We start from the raw sequence: 27,246 nt of genomic DNA on the forward strand, positions 1-27,246 counted from the left end.
AGACAAGGTACTTTCTAAGATATAAGGTGCTTTCTAATTTCTTGAAGTCAAATCCGAGGTAAATTTTTTTGTGACCACTTGAAAGGAAGGAGGACACGAGTATGGACAGGTCTGGGAATCTGGAGTTACAAGTTACTACCTCTGTACCAGCTGAACAATGCTCTGAGTATTCATAAAGAAGACTTCTCGTTCAGATTTCCGGTTCAATGTAGCTGCATGGCTATCTAGGATGTTGGCAATCTAAGGTATAAAAAAGGGAAAAAAATGAGGCCCAACCCAACAAAATGCCCCAAAGCATCAGCCTCTATAGCGTGACCAGTAGGAATCTTCTTGTTATAACATGGCAATTCCTATCTCTCACATGTTGGCAGCAGCTGGAAGTTACTAGGCATAGTCTATATAGAGGATCATGCTAAATAAGCAAGCAGATTTCATCCCTTGTCACCCTTTCCCAGATGAATTAATGACTACATTACAAAAACTATCATCTTACCAAGATCTGTTCAAGGTCAAGATCCAAACTTCACTCCCCACTTATCTATCTATATTCCCTACACGTACATCTGCTTTATGGGTAAAGAGTAAAGATGCTGCCAAGGTAGTAAGAATGTCTCTGAAAATAAAACTACCAATAGGCCATGTGTGGTGGCTCACACCTGTAACCTCAGCACTTTGGGAGGCCAAGGAGGGAGGATAGCTTGAGCCCATGAGTTCAATACCAACCTAGGCAACATAACAAGACCCCCATCTCTATAAAATTTCTTTAAAAATTAGCTGGGCATAGTGATGCACATCTGTAGTCCCAGCTACTTTGGAGGCTGAGGTGGGATGAGCCATTGGGCCTATGGGGTCAAGGCTACAGCGAGCCATGACCACACCACTGCACTCCAGCCTGGGAGACAGGGCAAGACTCTGTCTCAAAAATAAATAAATAAACAGCTGGGCACGGTGGCTCACGCCTGTAATCCCAGCACTTTGGGAGGCCAAGGTGGGCGGATCACGAGGTCAGGAGATCGAGACCATCCTGGCCAACATGGTGAAACCCCGTGGCTACTAAAAATGCAAAAATTAGCTGGCATGGCGGTGTGTGAATGTAATCCCAGCTACTCAGGAGGCTGAGGCAGGAGAATTGCTTGAACCCGGGAGGCAGAGGTTGCAGTGAGCCGAGATCAGCCACTGCACTCCAGCCTGGTGACAGAGCTAGACTCCATCTCTAAATCAATGAATGAATGAATCAATAAATCAATCAACTAATATCACTCTATTTTCAATTCATGAAAATACCTCTAATTAGGGAATAGCCCCAGGAACAAAGCTATACGGTATACATGATCCAAGTGTGCTTTTCTCATAACTACGGATACTTTATCCTTCACATACAGTACTTTCACTGTTGGGTTTGTACCCTGAGGCAGTTTTGTGAGGAATACAATGCTTAAAAGTATATAAGCACAACATCCAAAAAGTAAGGAGGATCCAAATAGGAAGGAATCCTACAACATAAACTCCGGCATTGGTAGCCAGAAAAAAATACAGTGTTATCCTATAAATACCTGCTGGCTGGGAAACTGACAGAGGACTGACGTGATGTTGCTAGCATACTGAGCCATTTCCTTCTTGATAGACTTCTCCACATTGGGGGGAATGCGGCCAGACACACTGGTCATGATATCTTGCAATTCTAGGAGAGGCAGGGAGGGATCTCTGAGGGTTTTCATCAATCGCTCTACCCAGTCTTTTACCTAAAAAGAAAGCATTGGTAAAATAGGACCCAAGTTAACACAATCCCCCAAATAAAAAGATATATAATTGTCATTCTGTATACGTGGGAAATTGCTTCCAGAACCACCACTCATATATGAAAATCTGCACATACTTGAGCCCTACGGAACCCATGTATAGAAATAGTTGTGGGTTCCATATCTCATCAATACTGTAATTTTGATCCATGTTTGGCTGAAAAAATCCACATATAAGTGGACCCACACAGTTCAAACCTGTATTGTTCAAGAGTCAACTATATCTGAATTCACTATATGGGGTCTCACTATGTTGATCAGGCTGGTCTCAAACTCCTGGCCTCAAGCGATCTTTCCATCTCAGCTTCCCAAAGTGGTGGGATCACAGGTGTGGGCCAACTATCATAGAGTCCTTTGAAATTGCAACATAAGCATCTAATAATCCCCCTATTCTCCAGTTTAAAAAGGACTAATCACGGGTGGGCACAGTGGCTCATGCCTATAATCCCAGCACTTTGGGAGGCCAAGGCGGGCAGATCACAAAGTCAGGAGTTCAAGACCAGTCTGGCCAACATGGTGAAACCCTGCCTCTACTAAAAAAAAAAAAAAAAAAAAAAAATTAGCCGGGCCTGGTGGCACGTGCCTACAATCCCCACTACTCAGGAGGTTGAGGCAGGAGAATCAGTTGAACCCAGGAGGTGGAGGTTGCAGTTAGCTGAGTTTGCGCCACTGCACTCCAGCCTGGGCAACAGAGCAAGATCGTCTCGAGGAAAAAAAAAAAGGAGTAATCACAATTAAATGTGAAGTCCATGGCAAGGATAAGAAACATGGATTTAAAGACCTCAAGTCCCACAACTGAAGGTGAAAGAGTTCTAGGCCAAACAGCTTTCTTTTCCTCCCTCTTAAACAATCATTATGAGACTTGGAACTATTTTGGAGAATATGTATCCCATTTGTACATCCCTTCCCCAGGAGACGCGATTCATACCTTGCTGCTAAAGAAAGGATCTGGAAGGCAGTATCCATTCATTATGTTGACCAGATTATCCAGGACATAATGGAACACTCGATGGAGTTTCTCGCCTCTGAGTGCCGTGCTCTGGATCCGTGGCAGACTACCTGTGTGAAGTTCAGCCTGTCAACCCCAACAAGAGATCAAGTCATCTACTACTTTTGATCTAAGGTATAAACATACCACTGCAACTTAAAGAGTTATCATTCAAAATCGAGACATCATACCCAGCTACCAGGAGAGAAGTCAATGGAGGAAACATCATAAGGAAATTACAGAATCTTAGTATTACAGTAACTCTTGCAAACTCTAGTTCCATAATACTACAGGTACAAATACAAGACATAAGATTAATAGGGGACAAAGCTAAAGAAAACACTGGCAAACCAAGCATTGAAATCACTTGCCTCTCCAAACCACCAAGTTCTTTAGCTCTTAGAGAGCAATATTCGGAGCACCTTCCTACTCACCTGCTGAACCTTGCTGGGGTTGTCCAGTTGCATTTTGGCTAGTACACAGCCAGGGTCAAGAGCTGCTCCAGGTCGCTTGACGTAATGGATACAGCCAGACTCCACAGCTGTTAAGGTCATTACCATCTTCATCACCTATAGTGAAAAATAAATTAGACTCAGATTTATCTCTCTTTACACAGGTGAATGATTAAAAGAGGTAAATTTTTCCCTTAGCATCTAAGTTGGACCACACCTAATTGGACCAAGAAAAAATGGGAATTTACCAACATCTCCTAGGGACTATCAAGGCAGGCAATTAGAAAATCTCTCAGTACCTCACTTTAGGAATTATTAACAGTTATTGACATTTCCCATTTCTAACTTTTAAAACCATTTTGGCATAATTTGTGATTATATTTGTTTTGTACTTAGAAAGTAAGGAACAATTTTAATATCCTCATACCAGTGAATCCAACATAAGACATCCAGGCCAAAACCTAAGGATTATTCTTCACTCCTCTTTCTCCCTTACCTACCAATTACCAACCCAGCCAGGCATATGTTCTAAACCTTTCTCAAAAATCTTCCTCTCTTGCCATCTCTTCAGTTTATGCCTTCTTCATTTCTGGTCCAAAGTACTTCAAAGACCCCCTAAGAGATCTCCCTACTTGCTACATACCTCCCACAAGGTCACGAAAAGCAATCTTTCTAGACCCCAAATCTCATCATACTACTTTTCCACTTAAATCTTTCAGAGATTACCCACTGCCTCCAGGATAGTGTAAACTTACTAGTATGGCTTATAAGATCCTTCATAACCTCACATTCAAGATCTCACATTACTTCTTTAGCATCTTTGCTTGTCCCTCCCCATTAAACCTTACTCTATTCTCAAGCCACACCAACACATACTTGCAGTTCCCTAAATACACTGTGCTGTCTTGCTTCTTTGTACCTGCTATTCCTTCAACTTTAAGCACTCTTCCCCGCCCTTCTTCACCTGCTCTATCACTATCTGTCTTTCAAAACTAAGATCAAATGTCTCTTCTTTCAGAATATCTTCCCATACAAGCTTAGCTTGATTTGGGTTAGGTGACCCTCTGCACTCTATGCTTAGCTCTCTTAATGACATGACATTACTTGTCTGTTTTGTGCCTCACCTCCATGTGTTTTCTCTGGATAGCCAGCAGTTAGGACACCTAACATTCAACAAGTGCTATTGCCTAGTATCTATTTTTAGAGCTAGAGATTCCTCATTTGCCAAAGTGTTTTTATGTGTTTTAAAAATCTTAAGGTTCGCACTTCTAATTAAGCCAACTGATATTTCTTTTTCATCCTTATTTCTAATCTGTTACTTTTTTTTTAATCTTTTAGAAATACGGTCTTGATTTGTGGCGCAGGCCACAAATTGTACCACTCCAGTACAGTGGTACAATCTCCATTCACTGCTGCCTTGAATTCCTGGGCTCAAGGGATCCTCCCGCCTTAGCCGCCAGAGTGGCTGGGTCTACAGGCATGTGCCACTGTACGCCGCTAAGTTTTTAATTTTTCATAGAGACAGGGTCTCACCATCTTGCCCAGGCTAGTCTCGAACTCCTGGGCTCAAGCGATCTTCCTGCCTCAGCCTCCCAAAGTGATGGGATTACAGGCACAAGCCACTGTGCCCAGCCTCCTTTCTGTAACTTTTCAGTCCTAGTCCATCCCAGCCAACCCTTTTCCTACCTTCCCCTCCCATGATCCCACAGTCCTTTCACCACCCTGACCTCAATCTCAGCATAGCACTGGCCAGCAAACACATGACCTCCATCTTCTACAATGTACTGGATTAACTTCCCAGCAGAAGGTGAGCGCATCACTGATGGGTCATTTTCCTTCTCAAACACACAGGTTTTATTGCCAATCGTGATGCGATATCTAGGAGACAAGTGGAAGTATGTAAGCTAAGAAAGCACCTCAGGATGTAAATGAGAATGGTAGAGAATGTCAACCTTTAAAGAAAAAAAAATCCTGAAAACTTTATTATACACACACACACACACACACACACACACACACACACACATTCACTGCATCTTTGTTTATAATGTCAATTAACAAAAATTTCCTTCAATAAGGATCAGATTAAATATAGTATAATCATATAATGGAATACTACAAGACCATTAAAAATAACAGGTACCACCATTTTAAAACACACACACAAAGATATTGATGATGTAATCGCTAACATTTCTTGAAGCCTAGCTATGTTGTGGCAATGTTCTACACATTTTCAACATGTTAATTTATTTCATTCTCATAACACCATAACTGGTGTTGAACGTTTGTGAATTTCTTTTTTTTTTTTTTTGAGATGGAGTTTTGCTCTTGTTGCCCAGACTGGAGTGCAATGGCGTGATCTCGGCTCACCACAACCTCCACCTCCCAGGTTCATGTGATTCTCCTGCCTCAGCCTCCCAAGTAGCTGGGACTACAGGCATAAGCCACCACATCTGGTTAATTTTATATTTTTAGTAGAGACGGTTTCACCATGTTGGCCACGCCAGTCTTGAACTCCCGACCTCAGGTGATCCACCTACCTCGACCTCCCAAAGTGCTGGGATTACAGGCGTGAGCCACCATGCCCAGCCACATTTGTGAATGTATTTAAAGAAAAACAGTATGTACATGAGTGTAACTTGTATATGCATATAAAATTTCTACTCAAATATATAAGAAACTTTTAACAATGGTTACTTATAAAAAGGGGAACTTATTTTTCATTGTCCACATACACTGGAGTGGTAGGGAGACATGTTTTTAATTATAAACACTTTTACACTCTTGATATTTTTGTTAAGTGCATGTACTATTTTTTTTTTTTTTTTAACTACAAATGAGTACCAAAAAAAGCCTGGGAAAATCCCAAGAGCTAGTAACTAATAAGAGAAAAGGCTAACAGGATGACCAGCAAATGGACCTCAGCCACTTACCTATCCACTTCCTCTTTCATATACGTAGTATAACTGCTGCCATCATAGGACAAGAGCAGTCCACCGTCACTCAGCCGATGTACATCTACTTCTACACATGAGCCATTCATGATCACCACATAGGAGTTGGGGGACTGTCGAGTCACCTGTAGGGAATGAGAATGAGGATCAGTGTGTCCCTTCCAGGTACAGCTCCAAACGAAATTTGAATGCTTCAAAAATACAGGTAAGAAAGATCTGTCAGGAGGAAGAAAATTCATGACACCGATGCTATTTGTACAGTGTCTGTGGACATGGCTCAGTCCTACTATAAGCAAAGAGGGCAACCTTAGTTGTTTTTCCCAACTGTGGTTGTTCCCTTTCTCTCCCTTATCTCTTGGCGGTATATGTGAAGTTGAAGAACAACAAAAAAGATTTTCATAGAACAACAAATGCTGCTTCAGGACACTGACACAAATAATAACGGTAATTTCACTAATACCCCCATCCCTGCATTAAATCAAACTTTTTCTCCTGCCTCTCAACCTAAAGAAAGATAGCTAAAAAAGTAAGGTGCAAGCTCCAATGGGGTTCTGCATACCTTAAGTACATACTTGACTCCCTCATAGATAAGTTCAACATCTACTGTATTCAGAAGTGTATGAGCAGGAAGAACTTGACCCCTGAAAGAACAACAATGAGAGAGAAACTTACTACAAAGTTCTAACAGTTAATAAGAGAATCTAAAAGATTATTGATTGTAGCACTTCCTAGAATAAAAAAAGACTAGAAACAACCTAAATACCTAAATGATCATTTGTAAGGAATTGATCACATCAATTATGAATCTTATAATGGATTTTTTTTAATTAGGGTAAAATATACATTACATTAAATTTGCCATCTTAACCATTACAAAATGCACAGTTCTATAGTGTTGAGGATATTAACACTATTCTGCAACCGATCTGCAGGACTTTTTCATCTGGCAAAAGTGAAACTCTACACCCATTAACAACTCCCAATTTCCCCCTCGCCTCAGTTCCTGGTAACTATCATTCTACTTTCTAGTTCTATGAGTCTGACTAGTCTTCATACTTCATATAAGTAAAACCATATAGTATTTGTCTTTTTGTGACAGGCTTAATTCACTTGCCCTAATGTCCTTAAGATTCACCTGTGTTTTAGCATGTGTCAGAATTTCCTTCCTCTTTAGGGCTGAATAATACTCTATTGTATGTATATGCCACATTTTGTTTATGCAGTCATCCATCAACCAACATCTGAGTTGCTCCCATCTTTTAGCTACTGTGAATAATCCTCCTATGAATGTGGCTGTGCAAGTATCTTTCAGACCCTGCTTTCAGTTCTTTCAGAGTACCCAGAAGTGGGTATTACCAGATCATATGGTAATTCTATTTTTAATTTTTTCAGTAATTGCAATACCATTATTCAATAGTGGCTGCATCATTTTACATTCCCATCAAGAGTGCACAAGTGTCCCAACTTCTCTACGTACTTGCCAATACTTGCTATTTTCTGTTTTTTGACAGTGGGCATCCTAATGGGTGTGAGGTGATATCTCATCATGGTTTTGATTTTATTTACTTAATGATTAGTGATGTTGTGCATGTTTTCACATGTGGAACAAAACATACAGACATTAAAAAGATGTGAACTAAAAAACACTTTAAAAAGTATACTGTTGAATTAAAAAGCAAGGTAAAGAACAGCTTCACAGCATGCTACCATTTGAGTTTTAAAAAACCAGGAGGTGGGAAGAAACAAATATTACATGTTGATATGGTTCGGCTGTGTTCCCACTCAAATCTCATCTTGAACTGTAGCTCCCATAATTCTCATGTGGTGTAGGATGGACCCGGTGGGAGATACTTGAATCACGGAGGCGGTTCCCCCATGCTGTTCTCATGGTAGTGAATAAGTCTCACAAGATCTGATCATTTCATAAGAGGAAACCCCTTTCACTTGGCTCTCATTTTCTCTCTTGGCTGCCACCACGAAAGATGTGACTTTGCTCTTCCTTTGCCTTCTGCCATGATTGTGAGGCCTCCCCAGCCATCTGGAACTGTGACTCAATTAAACTTCTTTCCTTTATAAATTAGACAGTCTTGGGTATGTCTTTATTAGCAGTGTGAGAACAGACTAATACACATGTATATGTTCATGTAAGTTTAGGATATCTTTGGAAGGTTAGAAAAGAAACTGGTAATATGAATTTACTATAGGGGACGGAAACTGGATGGCCAAGGAACAGAGGTAAGAGAGAGATTTTTCGCTGCTTATCTTTTTTGTGCCTTTTGAATTTTGAACCACATAAATGTGTTAACTGTTCTTAAAGATAAAGATTAAGGTTGGGCGCAGTGGCTCACGCCTGTAATTCCAGCTATTTGGGAGGCCAAAGCGGGCAGATCACGAGGTCAAGAGATCGAGACCATCCTGGCCAACATGTTGAAACTCCGTCTCTACTAAAAATACGAAAATGAGCTGGGCGTGGCGGCGTGTGCCTGTAGTCCCAGGTACTCAGGTGGCTGAGGCAGGAGAATCCCTTGAACCTGGGAGGCGGAGGTTACAGTGAGCAGAGATCACGCCACTGCACTCCAGCCTGGTGACAGAGCAAGGCTCCATCTCAAAAAAAAAGATAAAGATTAAACGCGAAAAAATTATAAAACTTCAGTGTAAGCATATCTACTCCTAGCAACTGAAACTTTGAGAGTCTTAAAAAAGGCCGGGTGGCCGGGCACAGTGGCTCACGCCTGTAATCCCAGCACTTTGGGAGGCCGAGGCGGGTGGATCACAAGGTCAGGAGATTGAGACCATCTTGGCTAACATGGTGAAACCCTGTCGCTAATAAAAATACAAAAAAAATTAGCCGGGCGTGGTGGCAGGTGCCTGTAGTCCCAGCTACTCGAGAGGCTGAGGCAGGAGAATGGCGTGAACCCGGGAGGCGGACCTTGCAGTGAGCCAAGATCGCGCCACTGCACTCCAGCCTGGGCAACAGTGCGAGACTCTGTCTCAAAAAATAATAATAATAATAAAAAAATAAAATAAGTAAAAAACAAAAGCATTTTAAAAGGTGGGGGGGGGCTTGTAGAGGAAAATGCATTTGACATATTTGTACACCAATAAGAAAACTATTTAACTAGGTTACAGATTATACGTTGCAGAACAGAAATAAATAAGACTGGATTGGTAAAAACCGGCCCATGTATACAGGGAGTTGAAAGTCACGCCAAGGGATTTAGATTTGATACAGAAGAGAAACGCCAAGCTGCTGAAGGTTTTACAACATGAGAGTAACATAGTGAAAGATACTTATCATAGGACTTGAATAACTCGGAAATCTCAGTTCAATTTTTAAATTTTGTTTCTTTTCTTTCTTTTAGATACCTCAAAAGGGAACTGATGTAAGTCTAACAACACAGAAGGAAATAAAAGTGCCTGTGATTAAAGTGCTTTAAAATGATTAGCCACTTGGAACATTCCTCTGGGGACTCAAAGGCAGAGCTTAGTCTCTTCAATCAGCATTAGAAATTAGTTTAGCCCTATAGATGTCTGACCCTCTACTTGAAAGACTCATAAGGTCATCCTGAATATCAGCCTTAATTATTTATTTCTGAAAGGTGGTGCAGGTAATACATGAAATATTTAGGGTTCAGTGCTAGGGAGAAATACCAGACTTTTATCACCAGGATTTGGAGAGATTTGATACTTATACAGGACAGAATATCTACTGCAGCTGGATTCCAGTTTTTAAAGAGGCAACCTGTTCTAACTGTGGTATAAGTTAACGTCTAGAATCTGCAGTTAGACTCCCCAGATAATTTGCCATAAACATCAACATCCCCTCTCTTTCTTGCCACCATACTCATAAGCTGCCAGGAATGGACAGAAGAATAAATGGGTCTTTGAGCTTCAGTCCCTGTACTCAGGACCATTGATTAGTTTGTGCAGCCTACAAGAAACAAAGCCTACCTTTCTAAGGAGTGAAGGAAGTTAGAGATGCTATTCCGCAGGCTCACATCTGCCACATGGAGGGCCCCACACACAACCCCCAACATGGTGTCAGGTCGCTCAGCCTGAAAGGAGGAAAAAGAGGGCAGATCGAATGCATGGTCACTTGGCACCACAGCCTCTCAAATGAAATCAGGCTCAAATTTGTTGTGATGAAACAGCTAGCAATGAAAATCTCCATTCTCACTGCCCAACTGATTTTTTAGATAAAAATGAACACATTCACTTTTAGAATTTGATTAGAGGCACCATTTGAAGAGAAATGAAAAACAACTTTCTTCTTCTCTCTCCCTAAGACTTCCACTGAGCCAATCATTGAGTAGCTCAAAAATAGGCTTCTGACAGAAATAAATTTAAAAAGACACAGCGATTTGGCTACTGATAATCTCAAAGAAAAACGGTGTATAGCCAAAATTTGGACCTCCAAATTATATGAATCTAACGATTTTATACAAAATCTTGGATAATTTAGCATAGCCCCAGGAATTAAGGAATAAGTGATAACTCTTGATCTAAATGAGGCCTCTCTCTTCAGCATCTGGTAGATACAGAAGTTGGCAACTATGGACCAGATTTAACATTAAATGAAGAAAAAGAAAGTAATTCAATCTCTGCATGCCTCTCTTCAAATATACCTCAGGAAGTAATGCTAGAACATAAAATGACTGTGTTACACAAGCACAGGAACCATCAGAGTGCTAAAATTACACTGACTCCTAGATTTTTCCAGGTAGATCAAGAACAATTTACATTAGAATCAAAAAATTTCATTTAGTGACAGGGATTGAGCACACAAGTCTATAAAAACCCAATCCCAGCATCTGTTTGTGCAAGTGGAGAAATACACACCTGTACTTTTTCTGCTATCAGTCTGTCCAGCCAGCCAGTATCAATTCTGTTCATCTGAAAACTTTCAGTCTCTAACAATTTGATCAGGTATTCAACTGTAGTTCGAAAGTCACCCCGAATAGACAGCTCCTTCAAAGCCACCACCATGTTTCTGGGAGAAGAACAGAAGTCAATCTGTTTCAGCAACAAACACTTTTAATGTTTTTCAATCATTTTAAAGATCTGTTTGGCCAGGCGTGGTGGCTCACCTGTAATCCTAACACTTTGGGAGGCCAAGACAGGCGGATCACGAAGTCAGGAGATCGGGACCATCCTGGCTAACATGGTGAAACCCTGTCTCTACTAAAAATACAAAAAATTAGCCAGGCATGGTGGTGGGCGCCTGTAGTCCCAGCTACTCGGGAGGCTGAGGCAGGAGAATGGCGTGAACCCAGGAGGTGGAGCTTGCAGTGAGCCGAGATCACACCACTGCACTCCAGCCTGGGCAACTGAGTGAGACTCTGTCCCCCACAAAAAAATAAAAATAAAAGAAAGAACTGTTTCATTCTTTTGGAATCTTGAGAGGGAGAGAGGCAGTTCCAAAAACAAATAAGGGTGCACATGTTAAGTGTGCTCATTCATGTGCATTCGAGAGAGGAAAATTTGCAAAAAGTCAGAAAACGTATGAATTCTAACTGATATTACCATAAGAACATCAGCAAATCAGAAACATTTCATTATAATGAGTACAGAACAAATTATAACAAATTATATGCAAACCACCCTCAGCTTTTATTTACTAAGTTTCCCTTATTCCATTCATTTATTGTTGGCTAACAAGAATTAGGGCATTAATTCTCCCTATCCTTATACCTTATTTATTTTATGTATAATTTATATACAATAAAATATGCTTATTTTAAGTATACAGTTCAATGAATTTTCCCAAGTGCTTAATTTAAAGATTTCCATACAGTGAAGCAACTCTCTGGGTGCAGTCATATATCAGCCTGACACTGCATGTGACAGTGTTTTTTTTAAACTGCATTTTGGATATCTATGCAATGATTTGCTCATTACTTTTATTACTTCCCAGTTAAGTGCAAAGTGATCCAATTTTAGCAGAATTTCAAATACTATGGGGCTTTTCTGTATATTTATGCCCAGTGTCTATCCCGCATGGGACAGGTACTTACTTCAACAAATACTAATTATGTACCTCATATTAATAAGATACATACTATGATTGTAAGGAAGAAAGAACATAAATACAATAATCATTTTCAAAATATATGGCAGAATATCATCAATGCCAGTCAGAATATTTACACAAAGTTCTGGAGAGGATGTAAAAAGGGAGAAATTCATTTCCCTACAGTTTCATGAAAAATGTGGAATCTGACATGGGCTAAAGTATAGCTGATAATTATAACTGTGAGAGGAATCATATCCCAGGTGGTCCAGGCATTCCCTCAGCCTAAAATATTATTCTGTTGCCCACCTCTGTCCTCCTTTCTATGTCCTCCTTTGACCTGACTTACTTCTACAAACTTCAATTATCAATCTAGACGTCACTGTCTTCTCGGATACCTTCCCAGAACCCCTCTAGACTGAGTTAGTTGACTCATCTGTATGATCCTATAATGCCCTTAAATAATCTGACTATCATCATACTTAATACATTATATTTTAACTGCCAATTGTCTTACACCCTCTGGATTGTAAAGTTTTGTGAGGACAGAGATTCTATTTTGGACCTCACTGTATTGCCAGAACCGGTAGATAGTAGATACTCAGTAAATATTTGTTGAATAGAACAAATGAATGGGCCTGGCACAGTGGCTCACACCTGTAATCCCAGCACTTTGGGAGGCCGAGGTGGGCAGATCACTTGAGGTCAGGAATTTGAGACCAGCCTGGCTGACATGATGAAACCCGTCTCTACTACAAATACAAAAACTAGCTGGGTGTGGTGGTGGGCACTCCACGTCAGAAAAAAAAAAAAAAGAATAAATGAATGAACAGAAGAAATAGCAAGAACAAAGAAGCAGAGGGAAGAAAATACAGATTGACAAAATCAGCCGGGCATGGTGGCACGTGCCTGTAACCCCAGTTACTCAGGAAGCTGAGGCAGGAGAATCACTTGAACCCAAGAGGAAGAGGCTACAGTGAGCTGAGATCGTGCCACTGCACTCCAGCCTGGGCGACAGAGCAAGACTCTGTCTCAAAAAAAAAGGAAAATACAGCTTGAGTTCAGGGAATGGTATGATTGAAGCAGAGGTATAAGAATAGGAATGAGTGGCTAATCCATTCAACCAATGTTTACTAGATGCTTACTATGTTCAGGGGATATAGCAGTAACAAGACACAGTCCTGTTCTCATGGTATTTAGATTATGACCCATGGGAAATTATACTGGAATATACTGGAATATATGAGTTGGGGCATTCTGGCAAACAAGAGTCCAAACCCCAAGCTGAGATATAGACCTAATGTAATGAAGAAATAAGAAACAAAGAAAGCTCTAAGCTGAAGAATGAACTTTTGGCATAGTGTCAAGAAGGAGACTTATTGTAGACAACGTATTTTTAACATGCTAAAAATTAAGCTAGCTAGCTTTGTACTGTAGACAAATGTACAGAGCTGGTCAGAAATAAGGAATAAGGCTTCTGGATTGGGTTGTAGGACATTCCCTGAAGAAAATACACAGTGGTCTGCCAAATCAGGACTTAAACGTAAATGCCAACAGAGGCCAGTCTGGGAACATAAATGAGTGAGGCAGACTGAATAGGAGCTGTGTTAACTACAAAGTTTATGTCCCATCGAAAAGAAGCAGCCACACAAAACTAGCTGTTTTTTGTTTGTTTTTTGTTTTTTTGAGACAGAGTTTTGCTCTTGTTGCCCAGGCTGGAGTGCAATGGCGTGATCTTGGCTCACTGCAACCTCAGCCTACTGGGTTCAAGTGATTCTCCTGCCTCAGCTTCCCGAGTAGCTGGGATTACAGGCACTTGCCATCACGCCTGGCTAATTTTTGTATTTTCAGCAGAGATGGGGTTTCACCATGTTGGCGACGTTGGTCTCAAACTCCTGACCTTAAGTGATCTGCCCGCCTCGGGCTCCCAAAGTGCTGTGATTACAGGTGTGAGCCACCGTGCCCAGGCAAAATTAGCTAACTTTTAACAACTAGAATGTAAAACCAATGTTGTCATTATAGTCCTACTTTTAAGAGCTAGCAGAAATCCATATTTTGATTTCAATCTCCTGATTTTTTAATATTGTCAAACTAAAAAAATTAACACTCTGTGAGCCCATCAAAACACATCTGTACGTTGAGACTCACCAGAAAGCCAACAATGTGCAAGCTCTAGTGTAAACCTTTTTCACTTTGCAGAGCATAATATGGCAGCGAATATGCTTAAAAGGCAACTTCATACCAATTTTTTTTCTGGTAGCAGTGTTTTAATTTTGAAAAATTCCACTTACAGTTTTGAAGAATGAGAAGAAATGTAAAGGACAAAATAGAGAAATAATGAGATTTCCCTACTTCTAAAAATAATATTAAAAACTAACTAATCAAGGCTGGGTGCAGTGGCTCATGCCTATAATACCAGCACTTTGTGGGGCCATTAGAGCCCAGGAGTTTGAGACTAGCCTGGGCAACAAAGGGAGACCCCATCTCTACAAAAAATTTAAAATTAGCTGGACATGGTGATGCACACCTGCAGTCCCAGCAATTCAAGAGGCTGAGGCAAAAAGATTGCTTGAGCCCAGGAGGTCGAGGTTTCAGTGAGCTATGACGGCACCACTGCATTCCAGCCTGGGTGACAGAGCAAGACTCTGCCTCTTAAAATTAATTCAGGAAATTGATAAAAATATAAAACTAATCAATAAGTGTTTATTAATACAAATAACCATATATTTGGATTAAGAAATTACTAATAAACAAATGCTATTTACTAGTAACTAATACTAATAAACACTTATTAATTACCTACTCCGTGTACAGTTCAAAGGTAGAGGGAATGGTATTAAATGTTTGATACAAGGCAATAAACCATTAAAAAACAGAAAAGAACTAGTTCAAGTTTCAATTTTGGATAGATATTCCAAAAGACCTAAACTGTTAAAATTACCTCCTTCAGCCCTATGTTTTAGGCAAGCAAAAGTGCTGTTAATTTAATATTCATTGTTTATGATTAATAGAATATTATCTAACATTTATGATATAGCAGTTATATTTGCATAAGCTGTTACATATTTTACAGCACACTAAGGTCTCTTATACTAGCAATGTAGACACTTTCTTTATGTCCTTTTCATAATATGAGCAGTATAATTTTATTATTTTAAATAACTATAAGAGTACATCATGGTGACTATGGCTCATAACAATAGATTGTGTACTTGAAAATTGCTAATAGATTTTAAGTCTTCTCACAAGAAAAAAATAAAAGTCTATGATTTATTTGATACCTAGTTCTTGGCCAAGAATCTACCTCCCCTCAATAACAATACTGTTCCTGTGGAAAACTAAGATACCTTTAAAGCAATCAATTTTATATATTTATCAAAAATACTTGAAAGGAAAAATACTTCAAAAGGCTCAGAACAACAAACAGAAAAACATCTCCGAGCACTGCATAATTTAATACAACATGAATGCAAGTACAATTAAAGATATTCAAAATTTCTTCAAAAAGGTTGTTCATATTATTACTTTGACAGCAGATGATTCCTATTCCCATGCTCACACCTTCACTTAATATTAGCACAAATTTATTTTGTAAAATGCAATCAAATGCTATTATACTCACGAAATTGCCTCCTCTCTGTTTTCTCCCCAAGAAAAGCAGTGACCAAACTGAGAATCAGCAAATTCATGAAGTCCCCCTGCAGCAGCAACACTGAAATATCCCCAAACATTCTTATTGCTGCGGAAATTTAGTTCCTGAACTGTTCCTGAGCTGGGCTTAAAACCCTGTTAGAGAATAAAGAATGAGAGACCATATTATGTTTCGAAGGAAGAGAAGATTTATATATTGTTTAAGTTCTGTGTTAATCACACATGGAAGCAGGGAAGACACACGAAAATGATAAAGGCCAAGACCCAGTGCTATAGACCCACTGAAGACTCTACAGTGACTTAAGTGGGATTAAGTAACCAATAAAGCAACGACCATTTACTTATCTGCTCTGAGAAACCTCTATATTTCCCACTCCAGAGGAAGTCCCAAGATATTTCAGAAGTATACTCTCAGATACTGTCTTAACGTTAAAGTTCATTAAAAAGCGGTATAAACCTTTTAAGTGATGGGTTACCTCATCTGGATTTTCACTAGTGATCCGAGCAGCAATAACATGGCCCCTTGGGCAAGGAACGTGTGCAGAATCTTCAAAATCAATGGGAGAATCACCCCAGGGAGATACCCCGTACATCATACGGATATCCTTGATTCTATATAGAGGAATCCCCATGGCAATCTGAAAGGTAATAAAACACACATCTTTAATTTTTCAGTTACTTCCCTTAAAGTGTAGAGGCTATCAGATAACCTAAAATATTTTTATTTTTGGAGCCGCTCCCTAAAACATTCTATTTTTATAACCTGTATTCTAAAATCGTCAACTCTAAGTTGCTTGAAATACAATATATCACTACAGATAAGTAGTTAGAATATTCTCCACTTCTAAAGAAGTCCCCACATTCCTAATGCAACAGACACAAGTTCCCCTGTTGTCATTTCTCCATCATGTAATAAGAATGAAAATATCCAACACAGGAGTAAATGTTAATAGCTATCCAAAAACAGACAGCTAGAAAGTCTTACTTGTGTCATAATTATCTCTTCCATCCCTGCAAACCACTGGAGGAAGTAAGTAAATCTTTAATCTTTAATAGGAACCCAGAAGGTGTTCTCGATGTGGGCAAATAATGTTAGATAAAAATAATATCAAGCCTTATCATTAAGTATTACTGCTTTCCATAATATTTGTTTCCTGGGCTGAGAGAAGACAATAATATTGACAGCAAGCACTTTACAAATTATAAAAATATATGTGTGCTACCACACTCTTGTAAGGAAAAACTTCAACCACTAATCTCTGATGCAGAATTATTTCAATAAAGAACACTAGTAAAAAAAAAAAATGAGTAGGGAATAATTATAATACAAAGTTGTGAAGTTTACTATAGCTAAATAATTGAATAAAGCATACGTTATTAACATTTATTTCTAAAACATGACACATTATATCAGATGTGTCTGGCTAGAAAAAATAACATTCCTACGTCTGTACTACATCAGGAAAACCAAACCACACATGCATAACCCATACAGCGTGAAAGAGAAATGACCATTAAGTGTGACTCAGATAGGAGGTGCTTTTCTCTTATCACACACTGGTTAAACCCATTTTCCAGGCCTCTCTGACTTTTCTAGGCTCTGCAATCCAGATCAGGGAGACTCACCTGGAGCTGTGCTGCAGGGAGATTGACATCAGCCACCATCTCTGTACAAGGGTGCTCTACCTGTAGCCGAGGATTCAATTCCAGAAAGTAGAAGCTGCCATCCTGGCTGTACAGGTATTCCACAGTCCCAGCACTCACATAACCCACCATTTTGGCAAGTTTCACCGCACACTCAAGAAGAGAGATAAGCAAACATAAGTATCTCACCTTATCCAACTGCTAGACCACTAGAGCCTCTCACTGACTCAACTGTTCAGTGTGTATAAGAGCCATCAAAAGCTTTTAGCCACATGAGGGCACATTTCTGATTATTACACAATATCCCTGGACAAGGATGAAAAACTCAGTGAAAAATTGGGAGAAAAGAGTATTTTTCACTTTGCATCAAAAGCAACCTCACCTCATCAGACATAAATGCATGCAGACAAAAAAACATGGGGACAGACTCTTGTCCAGTTTCCAGTATTTCCAATATGCTCCTCTTCTTCCTAGAAACATAGCTAACTAGCTAGAGACTTTTTTTTTTTTTTGGAGACAGAGTCTCACTCTGTCTCCCAGGCTGGAGTGAAGTGGCACAATCTCGTGGCTCACTGCAAACTCTGCCTCCCTGGTTCAAGTGATTCTCCTGCCTTAGCCCCCCAGGTAGCTGAGATTACAGGCATGCACCACCATGCCTGGCTAATTTTTGTATTTTTAGTAGAGATGGGGTTTCCCCATGTTGGCCAGCCTGGTCTCAAACTCCTGACCTCAGGTGATCTACTCGCCTTGCCCTACCAAAGTGCTGGGATTACAGGCATGAGCCACCATGCCTGGCCTGGTTAGTGGCTAAGTTTTGACAAACAGGACATCAGCATTGGTAAGTGATATGCATAAATCCTAAGTCATATATACATACGTATTTTTTTTTTTTTGGAGATGGAGTCTCGCTTTGTCACCCAGGATGGAGCACAGTGGCGCAATCTCTGCTCACTGCAACCTCCGCCTCTTGGGTTCAAGTGATTCTCCTACCTCAGCCTCCTGAGTAGCTGGGATCACAGGCACATGCCACCATGTCAGGCTAATTTTTGTATCTTTAGTAGAGATGGGTTTTCGTCATGTTGGCCAGGCTGGTCTCGAACTCCTGATCTCAGGTGATGCGCCCACCTCAGCCTCCTAAAGTGCTGGGATTATTGGCATGAGCCACAGCACCCGGCCCTAAGTCATATTTTGAAAACGAAATGTCTCATTCTCTATTCCTGGCTTTTTCCTTCTTATTCACTGGAACATGGTCATGATAGTATAAGCCAGCTTCAATCATGCAAATGAGAACACACTAAGAACAGCAAGAAAAGAAAGAAAGGAAGAGAAAAGAAAAGAAAAGAAAAGAACGAACCTGAATCCCAAGATGGCCTCGTGGAATAAAACACTTCCACCAGCCCTGAAAAGCTCACCTCAGGCTAGGATGGGAGAGAAAAATAAACTTCTATTTTGGGGGGGTCCGCTGTGTTTTTTGGACCTTTTTGTTATAGCAGTTTAACCTGTATCCTAATCGATACAGGAATTATTAAGTGCAGGTAGAATGTTGCTGTTTAAAAATATTAAAATATGAGATGCTAGCTTAGCAAAAGGGTAGTGGGTAGCACAGAAACAGATACTGCAGGCTGGAAACACAATATTTGGTAAACTGTTTCCTACAATAACTTGGAATACTGACAACACACCAACTAACCCTTAAAAAAGATGGTCTGAAAGGGTCAGAGTGTCGAAAAAGCCAACTTCTTTTGTATTCCCCCAAACAGAAAATGAGATTATCACCCTGAAGCAACTCAGTGTCAAAGATCAAACGTGCTGCTTTAGTTTCAGCTGGCCCCAAGATAGCCAGTATTAAATCGAGGCAAGAGAGATAGGCTAAGCACAAAAGCCAGTAAATAATAGAAGAAAAGTTTCTATATCTAGAAGAAATCTATGAGTATGATTAATCCAACCCAAAGCTGATTGCAAGCAAATAGCCCAGAAGCTTAGTAAGTATTTGAAGGAATTGTATTTCTAAACAAACCACAAACCTGGCCTTGAAAAGCCAGCGACTGATGATTGGGATATTTGTGCCCTCAATCCTGCGCCAGCAGGAAGTGGGTTGTGAAAGTTATGCCAAAGAAGGCATAGTCTCCAAAGCCCAACTCACAGAGAAAACTGAATGAAGAAGAACTTCCCAGAAAACAATGTCAGGTGTCTTAAAGGACAATGAACAAGGGATTTACTCCCTTATTGCACTTCTCTGGAGTGTGCAGTAGCAGAACCAGGGACAGCCAGAAGGTCTAACTGAGGTAGTATTCTATTATATAGCAGGGAATCATTGCAATTCCTACCTAACGAGGAGGATTTGATAACTGCTGTGGACCAACGATTGCTATGTATTTTTCATTTTTCCAAATGAGAGTTATCCTGTTCCTATTCCATCATTGTATATTGGGTGTATGGTGAAGGCAAGGGAGTTATGATAACGGGTAAATAACTTGTATTTTGAGTCACTGGCCCATGAAAAGCCACAATACATATCTAATGGAGAGGAATATACATCATATAGAGATCCGGAATCACCTCCAGTAATAACCCATCCAGTTACTAGTAACTAGACGGGGCTTCGGGCTGTCTTCCTTGGACAAAGGCTATGTGTTTTCTAAAAGTAGGAAAAAGGATAAAGGGATAATGGGTAACCAGAGGAACAGACTGAGGCACAGATTATGAAATGCCCTCCAGTGACTTTTCCCTACTTCATCATTTTAGGAATAAAATCGAAATTTTTGCTGAGCACATGGTCACCCAGTTAGTGACCACAATTCCTAACATCCTTTGTGCTAGGTATAATTGTGTAACTGAATTTTGTCCAGTGGAATGTGAGCAGAAGTGATGTATGTGACTTCAAGATCATGCTTCCATATGCTTGCCCTCCACATCCTCTGTCTCTTCCTCCCACAGGCCACAATGTGAACATAATCTTGTGTGAGTTAGCTTAATCATGAAGATGACAATGTCCAAGAGCAAAGTTTGGCAAACTTTTTTGGTAAAGCGCCAGATAGTAATTTTTTTTTTTTTTTTTGAGACGGAGTCTCGCTCTGTCCCCCAGGCTGGAGTGCAGTGGCGCGATCTTGGCTCACTGCAAGCTCCGCCTCCTGGGTTCATGCCATTCTCCTGCCTCAGCCTCTCCGAGTAGCTGGGACTACAGGCGCCCGCCACCACGCCTGGCTAATTTTTTTGTATTTTTATCAGAGACGGGGTTTCACTGTGGTCTCGATCTCCTGACCTCGTGATCTGCCCGCCTCGGCCTCCCAAAGTGCTGGGATTACAAGCGTGAGCCACCGCGCCCAGCCGATAGTAATTATTTTCAATTTTGTGGGCCATATAGCCTCTGTCACAACTATTCAATTCTACCATTATAGTGATAAAGCAGCCATAAATAACACATAAATAAATGAGCATCATGTGTTCCAACAAAATTTTATTTACAAAAACAGGCAACAGGTGAGCAATAAACCTGTTTCTGGTAACAGCTCATCTCTGAACTATGATGAAAGAGAAATAGAAACTTATACCTTGTTTAAGCCACTGTATTTTGCTTATTTATTTATTTGTTTTGAGATGGGGTCTTGCTCTGTCACCCAGGTTGGAGTGCAGTAGCATGATCAAGGCTCACTGCAGCTTTGACCTCCCAGTGTCAAGTGATCCTCCCACCTCAGCCTCCCAAGCAGCTGAGAGTACAGACGTGTGCCATGACACTCAGCTAATTTTTGTATTTTTAGTAGAGACAGGGTTTCACCATATTGCCCAGGCCGGTCTCGAATTCCAGGGCTCAAGTGATCTGTCCGCCTTAGCCTCCTAAAGTGCTAGGATTACAGGCAAGAGCCACCATGCTCGGCCAAGCCACTATATTTTGAAGCCATCTTTATTACAGCAGTTCAAGAGTACATCATAATATATACACAACATAGGAAATAGACCTCTAACACACATGAAATATATTTTGAAGAATATATTTTGATGTAGAGACTGGGTTAGGACTCCAGAAAAGACTATCTTCAGGCCTCTAAACTATAGTTATTCCGAAGGCATCGTTCATGACTTTGAGAAACTATTTTCTATACAAAAAGATAGAATGTGTGAACTCTGAAGATATTTAGAGGACTTTCCAAAAAAGATAATAGAGTTGATTAAATTCAGCTGAAGACTTGATGCTACTCAACCCAGCAAATAAAACTACCGGATTATGAGCCTCTTAAAAAAATCAATCATAAGATTAAAAATTTCAAAACATTTCTCTTCTTTATCCCTGTATTCCGAAATGGTACACTGATTTTTTTTAGAAAGCGTTAACTACTTTTAGAGCTTGACATGTTCCTTGACAATTCTCTTAGTGGGAGAACAGTAGAATTTTTTTCTCTAAGAAAAGGATATAATTTTATTAATTATTCAGAATCATTGCTTAAAATCCCATTGTTCTCAGATTGGTACATGAACTGAATGAAAAATGTTCTGTGTAAGAAAACATAAAGTAAGCCTTTTAATATATGTACCTGTTCCATGTGTTCAAATACTGCTGGAGTAGCAATAGTAGCAGGTGCTTCTTCAATAATCTTCTGATGCCTGCGTTGTACAGAGCAATCACGACCAAACAAAGAGATAGCATTGCCATATTGGTCTGCTAAGATCTGCACCTCCAGATGACGAGATTGTTTGGCTAGTCTCATCACAAATATGGGAGATCCAGGAACTTCAGCTTGAACCTGTATTAGAAAAGGGGGGAAAAAAAACCATTTCTTAAATTTTAAACTTTTTATCTATCTTGATAAGCTACTGTGATTTCAACAAACAGATGTCCAGAAGTGTCAGGAACCATGTTAATCAGCAGAAATACAAAACTGAATAAAATACAGTCCATGCTGTCATCTTTAATATCTTTAAGATGCTGCATTCTTACATAATCAATATTAATTGATAAATATGAAAACATACGAACATCTGGTGCATCACAAAGGTAAACAACAAAATATTTGAAAACATAGGCACATACACAAATCCAACAACAGGGCAAAATACTGCCATCCTGTACTCTGTACAACCAAACGTACAACTTGTTCCAGACAAGATACTTTCCTGGTTCACATTACATCATATATGGTATTGTTGCAGCCAAAGGACTTTCATCTTTAGTTTTGAAGAATATTACCGTTGGGGACAGAATTCTAAAATGGTAACTATTTTTTTTCTCAGCACTTTAAATAATCCCAATGATTTTTGGCTTTCACTGTTTCTACTGAGATGCCAACTGTCAATCTTATTGTTACTCTTTTGAAAGTAATCTTTATTCCTCAGCTGGTTTAAGATTTTCTCTCTTTCTGTCTTTTATAGTGGGGAGAGTGGTAGATTTACGCTGATAAGCATAGATGTGGTTCTTTGTATTTGTCCTGCTTAAGGCTCATAGTGCTTTTTGAATCTGTCCTTGGTATCTTTTATCTGTTCAAAGAAATTCTTAGCTTTTCTCTCTTCAAATATGGCTTCTGCTTCATCATTTCTTCAAATATTGCTTCTGCTCCATTCTCTTTCTCTTCTCCTCTGAGACTTAAAGTACATGATGTCAGACCATTTCACATAACCCATATGTCTTTTATGCTCTGTATCTTTTTTGCTCTGTTTTGCCATGTAGCAAGTCATCTCAAAACTCAGTGGCTTGCTTAGAACATCAACCTTTTATGATGCTGTTCTCATCTGGGCAGTTCTTCTGGTCTTGCACTTATACACATATCATCATCTGGTAGCTTGAGTGGGGTAGAATGGTCTCACTCAGATGTCTGGTGATTTGTGCTGACTGCTGGCTGGTAGGTCTAGGGAGCCTCAGCTGGAATCGTTCATCTCCAATGCAGGTGGCTTCTCATTCTCCAGCAGGCTAGACTAGGCTTCTTCAGTGATGTATTCCAAAAGGGGAAGAAGCTGTAAGGTCTCTTGAGGTCTAGGCTCTAGAATTTACACATCACTTTGGCCACATTCTAATGGTCTAAGCAAGCCACAAAGCCAGCTAAGATTCAAGGGGTAGGGAAAATAGATGCCACCCCTGGAAGGGAGGAACAGCAAAGTCACATTGCAAAGAGTGTACATACAGGAATGGGAGGAGTTATTGTGGCCATCTCTTGCAAACAACTTACTATGCTCTACCCTGTGGCCACAATAATTCACATACCTCCCACATGCAAAACAGGCTCACCCTCTCCCAAGACCCCCAAAGTCTCATCCAATCATGGCATTGGGCTTGATGTCTATTTTCTCATGAGTCATGTCCAGAAGAAAATGAGGTTCCTTGGGTGCAACTCCTCAGGTACAGTTTCTCTTGATCCAAAGACCTGGGAACTAAAAAGACAAGTTATCTGCCCCAACACTCCCAATATTTATGACGATATTGGGAGAGGATAACTGCAAATGAGACTGCTGTTCAAAGAGGAGGAAATAGGAGGTACATAGTAGTCATTGGTCCATAGCAATCCTGAAATCCAGATAGGTACATGCTGTCAGATTCTCTTACTCCAGGGTCAGGAATGCTTTTCATTTTGTTTTGTTTTGTTTTGTTTTGTTTTTCAGGGTCTAGTTTGGTTCCCTGGGAGTGGGTCCTTAATCCATGGCATCCCCTGCTCCTAGCTCTGCCCTCTGGGCTCCTGACTCCACTCTCTGAGAAATCTCTCTTTTTATTTGAAATGACAGCTGTTTACAGCTGAATAGCTTTCTGTCTGCTTCCTGCCCATTAAAAAGTTTAAGGCTCAGAGGTCACTTTTCATTTTGAACTGTTTCTGGCCCTTTCAGCCCCTTGATGCATTTATCAACACAAGTCTCTTGACAACTTTGTGGGTTTCCTATGAATCATATTGGGGTTCACCTCTCACCCAAAGAGACACATCCACAACTCATGTCTGCATAGACCTCTCTATACTTTGGGCACGTCAGGATGCTGTGAGACAGTACCCTTAAGATACTTAGGGCCAGGCGTGGTGGCTTATGTCTGTGATCCCAGCACTTTGGGAGGCCAAAGTGGGAGGATCATCTGATGTCAGGAGTTCGAGACCAGCCTGAGCAACATGGTGAAACCTCATCTCTAGTCAAAACACAAAAACTAGCCAGGCATTGTGGTGGGCACCTGTAATCCCAACTACTCGGGAGGCTGAGGCAGGAGAATCACTTAAATCTGGGAGGTGGAGGTTGCAGTGAGCCGAGATCGTGCCACTGCACTCCAGCCTGGGCGACAGAGTGAGACTCCCTCTCAAAAAAAGAAAAAAAAGAAGATAGTTAGAAGCATGTTTCCAGCTGAAAGGGTTAAAAAAAAAAAGATGCTTAGAAGCATCTTTCTAGCTGAAAGGGTAATTTATTAGCTACTACCTTAAAGATTTCTGAAGCCTTAAAGTCACAGGCACTCTTGACTTGGTCTTTACTCCGAGGCATTTTTTACTTTGCAAATCTTTTGTCAGCTGGAGAGACTCAGGATGAGAAACAATTCTATTTTCAACAAGTTCTGGGTCCCTTACATTTCTGTAAATTCTATAAATTCTGCTTGCAAGCAAAACATCTTCTCTAGCTTACCTCTCTTTTACAGTTTCTTAGCATAAGCAACTAGAAGCACTCCACAGATACTTTAAACACTTGTAGAGAGCTCCTTAACCAGATCCATGACTTCATTAAATATATTATTTGTCTTCCAAGTTACCTCAGATAACATTTTTTGCCAATTATTCCATTATTACAGAACGTGGATCTTTTTTCCAGACTCCAGTAACAATTACTACACTGCTTTTCCAGTCTCCCTTAACAATTCATCATTCTTCCAGTCTTCATTAACATCCTCCTCACCAATTTTCCAGCCTACACCTATGAGCCACTTTTAAAGTCAATGTCTTAGGTTTTACTTTTCTGTTATGGCAACATCATACCGTTAGGTATCAATTTCTGTGTCAATTATCCATTGATACCTAACAAACTACCAAAATCTTAGTGACTTGGTATAGCAACCATTTTATTTTATTTGCTCATGAGTGTGTGGATCAGCATTTTGAACTGGGCACAACTGACAGTTCTGATCTTGCCTGGTGTAACTCATGCAGCTATAGTCATCTGGCAGCTCAACTGGGGTTAGATGGTCAAATATGGTCTCATTTACATGTCTCAAATGTGGTGCTGCTGACTGTCAGCTAGTAGGACTACGAGGCCTTAGCTGGGACAACTCATCTCTGCTCATGTGACCTTTCCTTCTCCAGTAGGCTAGAATAGGCTCTTCACATGATAGTCTGAGGGCTCGCTCCAAGACAGCAAGAGCAACAACTACAAAACCATCTGAAGTTTAGGCCTCAGAACTTGTATACCATTTCTGACACATTCTATTGGCCAAAACAAGTCACAAGCCCAGCTGAAATTCAAGGGTTGGGGAAAAAAGACTCTACTTCTTGATAGGAGGAGCTGCAAAATAATGGTGCACAGAGTAGGTACATAGAAATGGAAAGAGTTATCATGATCATCTTTGCAAATAATTTCTCACATTGCTCTATGTTTTTCATCCTTTTGTCTCTCTTCATGCTTCAGTCTGAATTTCCTTCTGACCTACTCACCAGTCATTAATTATTTATCTTTTTCTAGATTTTTTTGTTTTGTCACCCAGGCTGGAATGCAGTGGCATGACCATAGCTCAAGGCAGCCTCAAACTCCTGGGCTCAGGGGATTCTCCTATCTCAGTCTCCAGTGCCAGTTACTGATTCTCTTCAACTGCATCTAATACGCTATAATTTTAAACTCCTATATTGACTTCTTCTTCTTCTTCTTTTTTTTTTTTTTTTAGACAGGGTCTCACTCTGTCACCCAGACTGGAGTGCAGTGGCACAATCTCAGCTCACTGCAGCCTCTGCCTCCTGGGTTCAAGTGATTCTCCCGCCTCAGCCACCCAAGTAGCTGGGATTACAGGCATGTGCCACATAATTTTTATATTTTTAGTAGAGATGGGGTTTCATCATGTTGGCCAGGCTGGTCTTGAACCCCTGACTTCAAGTGATCTACCTGCCTCAGCCTCCCAAAGTGCTGGGATAATAGGCATGAGCCACCATGCCCGGCTACCGATATTGACTTCTTAATTTTAGTTGTTGCATTTTCAGTTCTAGAACTTTTGTTTCTTCTTTATGATTTCCAGTTCTCTACCAAAATTCTCAATCTTGCCTTTAATTTCCTTTAATATGTTAAGCAGAATTACTTTAAAGTCCTTGTCTGATAAGCTCATTATCTAAACCCTCTGTGGGTCTGTTTCTACTGTTTTGTTCTTCTTGGTTTTCAATCATCTAATTTTGTATGCCTATTTTCAACTGAGTGGTTGATATGCTGTAAGAAAAATTAATAGAAATAATTTTAAGTTCTGGATGTTATCTTTCTCTGGAAAGGATTTGCATTTGCTTCCTGCAGGTGTCTAGAAGCACTAGCAATCCTAAAACACCTTGCTTAAATCAGAGGTTGAATGTTTTGAAGCCAAGATTTAGTCCCTGTGAGGGCTAGTCTATTTCCAGTTCACCCTTTCTCCCATGATGTAGTCAGTCCTTAAAGATCCTAACCTAAAATGTGGGAGGTTTTCCAGGGCACCCCTCCCCAGGAAGCCCTCTTAGTCTTTTAAGACTGTTGAAAACTTATCAGCCTTTCAGGTGCTTCTTCTTGAACTAGAAGATATATATCTAGGGGAAAAGTAGCCTCATATGTCAGGCTCACATGCCTGGGTTTCCTT

At 40.2% G+C, this 27,246-nt stretch overlaps 1 protein-coding gene across 8 annotated transcripts in view; it reads right to left on the reverse strand.

The window, feature by feature from the left end:
- Positions 1–27,246, reverse strand: part of ACACA (acetyl-CoA carboxylase alpha) — a 342,930-nt gene that overhangs the window by 157,220 nt on the left and 158,464 nt on the right. For all 8 annotated transcript variants that reach the window (XM_032163072.2, XM_032163071.2, XM_058446054.1 and 5 more), the window contains 13 exons: positions 22,031–22,240; positions 17,484–17,654; positions 16,334–16,495; positions 15,829–15,992; positions 11,036–11,186; positions 10,148–10,251; positions 6,756–6,837; positions 6,176–6,321; positions 4,967–5,117; positions 3,222–3,356; positions 2,728–2,874; positions 1,554–1,742; positions 140–240 (listed from right to left, as the gene is read on the reverse strand). In XM_032163072.2, coding sequence (XP_032018963.1) covers positions 140–240; positions 1,554–1,742; positions 2,728–2,874; positions 3,222–3,356; positions 4,967–5,117; positions 6,176–6,321; positions 6,756–6,837; positions 10,148–10,251; positions 11,036–11,186; positions 15,829–15,992; positions 16,334–16,495; positions 17,484–17,654; positions 22,031–22,240 — 1,913 coding nt within the window. The remainder of the gene's footprint in view (positions 1–139; positions 241–1,553; positions 1,743–2,727; positions 2,875–3,221; positions 3,357–4,966; positions 5,118–6,175; positions 6,322–6,755; positions 6,838–10,147; positions 10,252–11,035; positions 11,187–15,828; positions 15,993–16,333; positions 16,496–17,483; positions 17,655–22,030; positions 22,241–27,246) is intronic.

Source organism: Hylobates moloch, unplaced genomic scaffold, assembly GCF_009828535.3.
Source record: "Hylobates moloch isolate HMO894 unplaced genomic scaffold, HMol_V3 SCAFFOLD_10, whole genome shotgun sequence".
Classification (NCBI taxonomy): Eukaryota; Metazoa; Chordata; class Mammalia; order Primates; family Hylobatidae; genus Hylobates; species Hylobates moloch.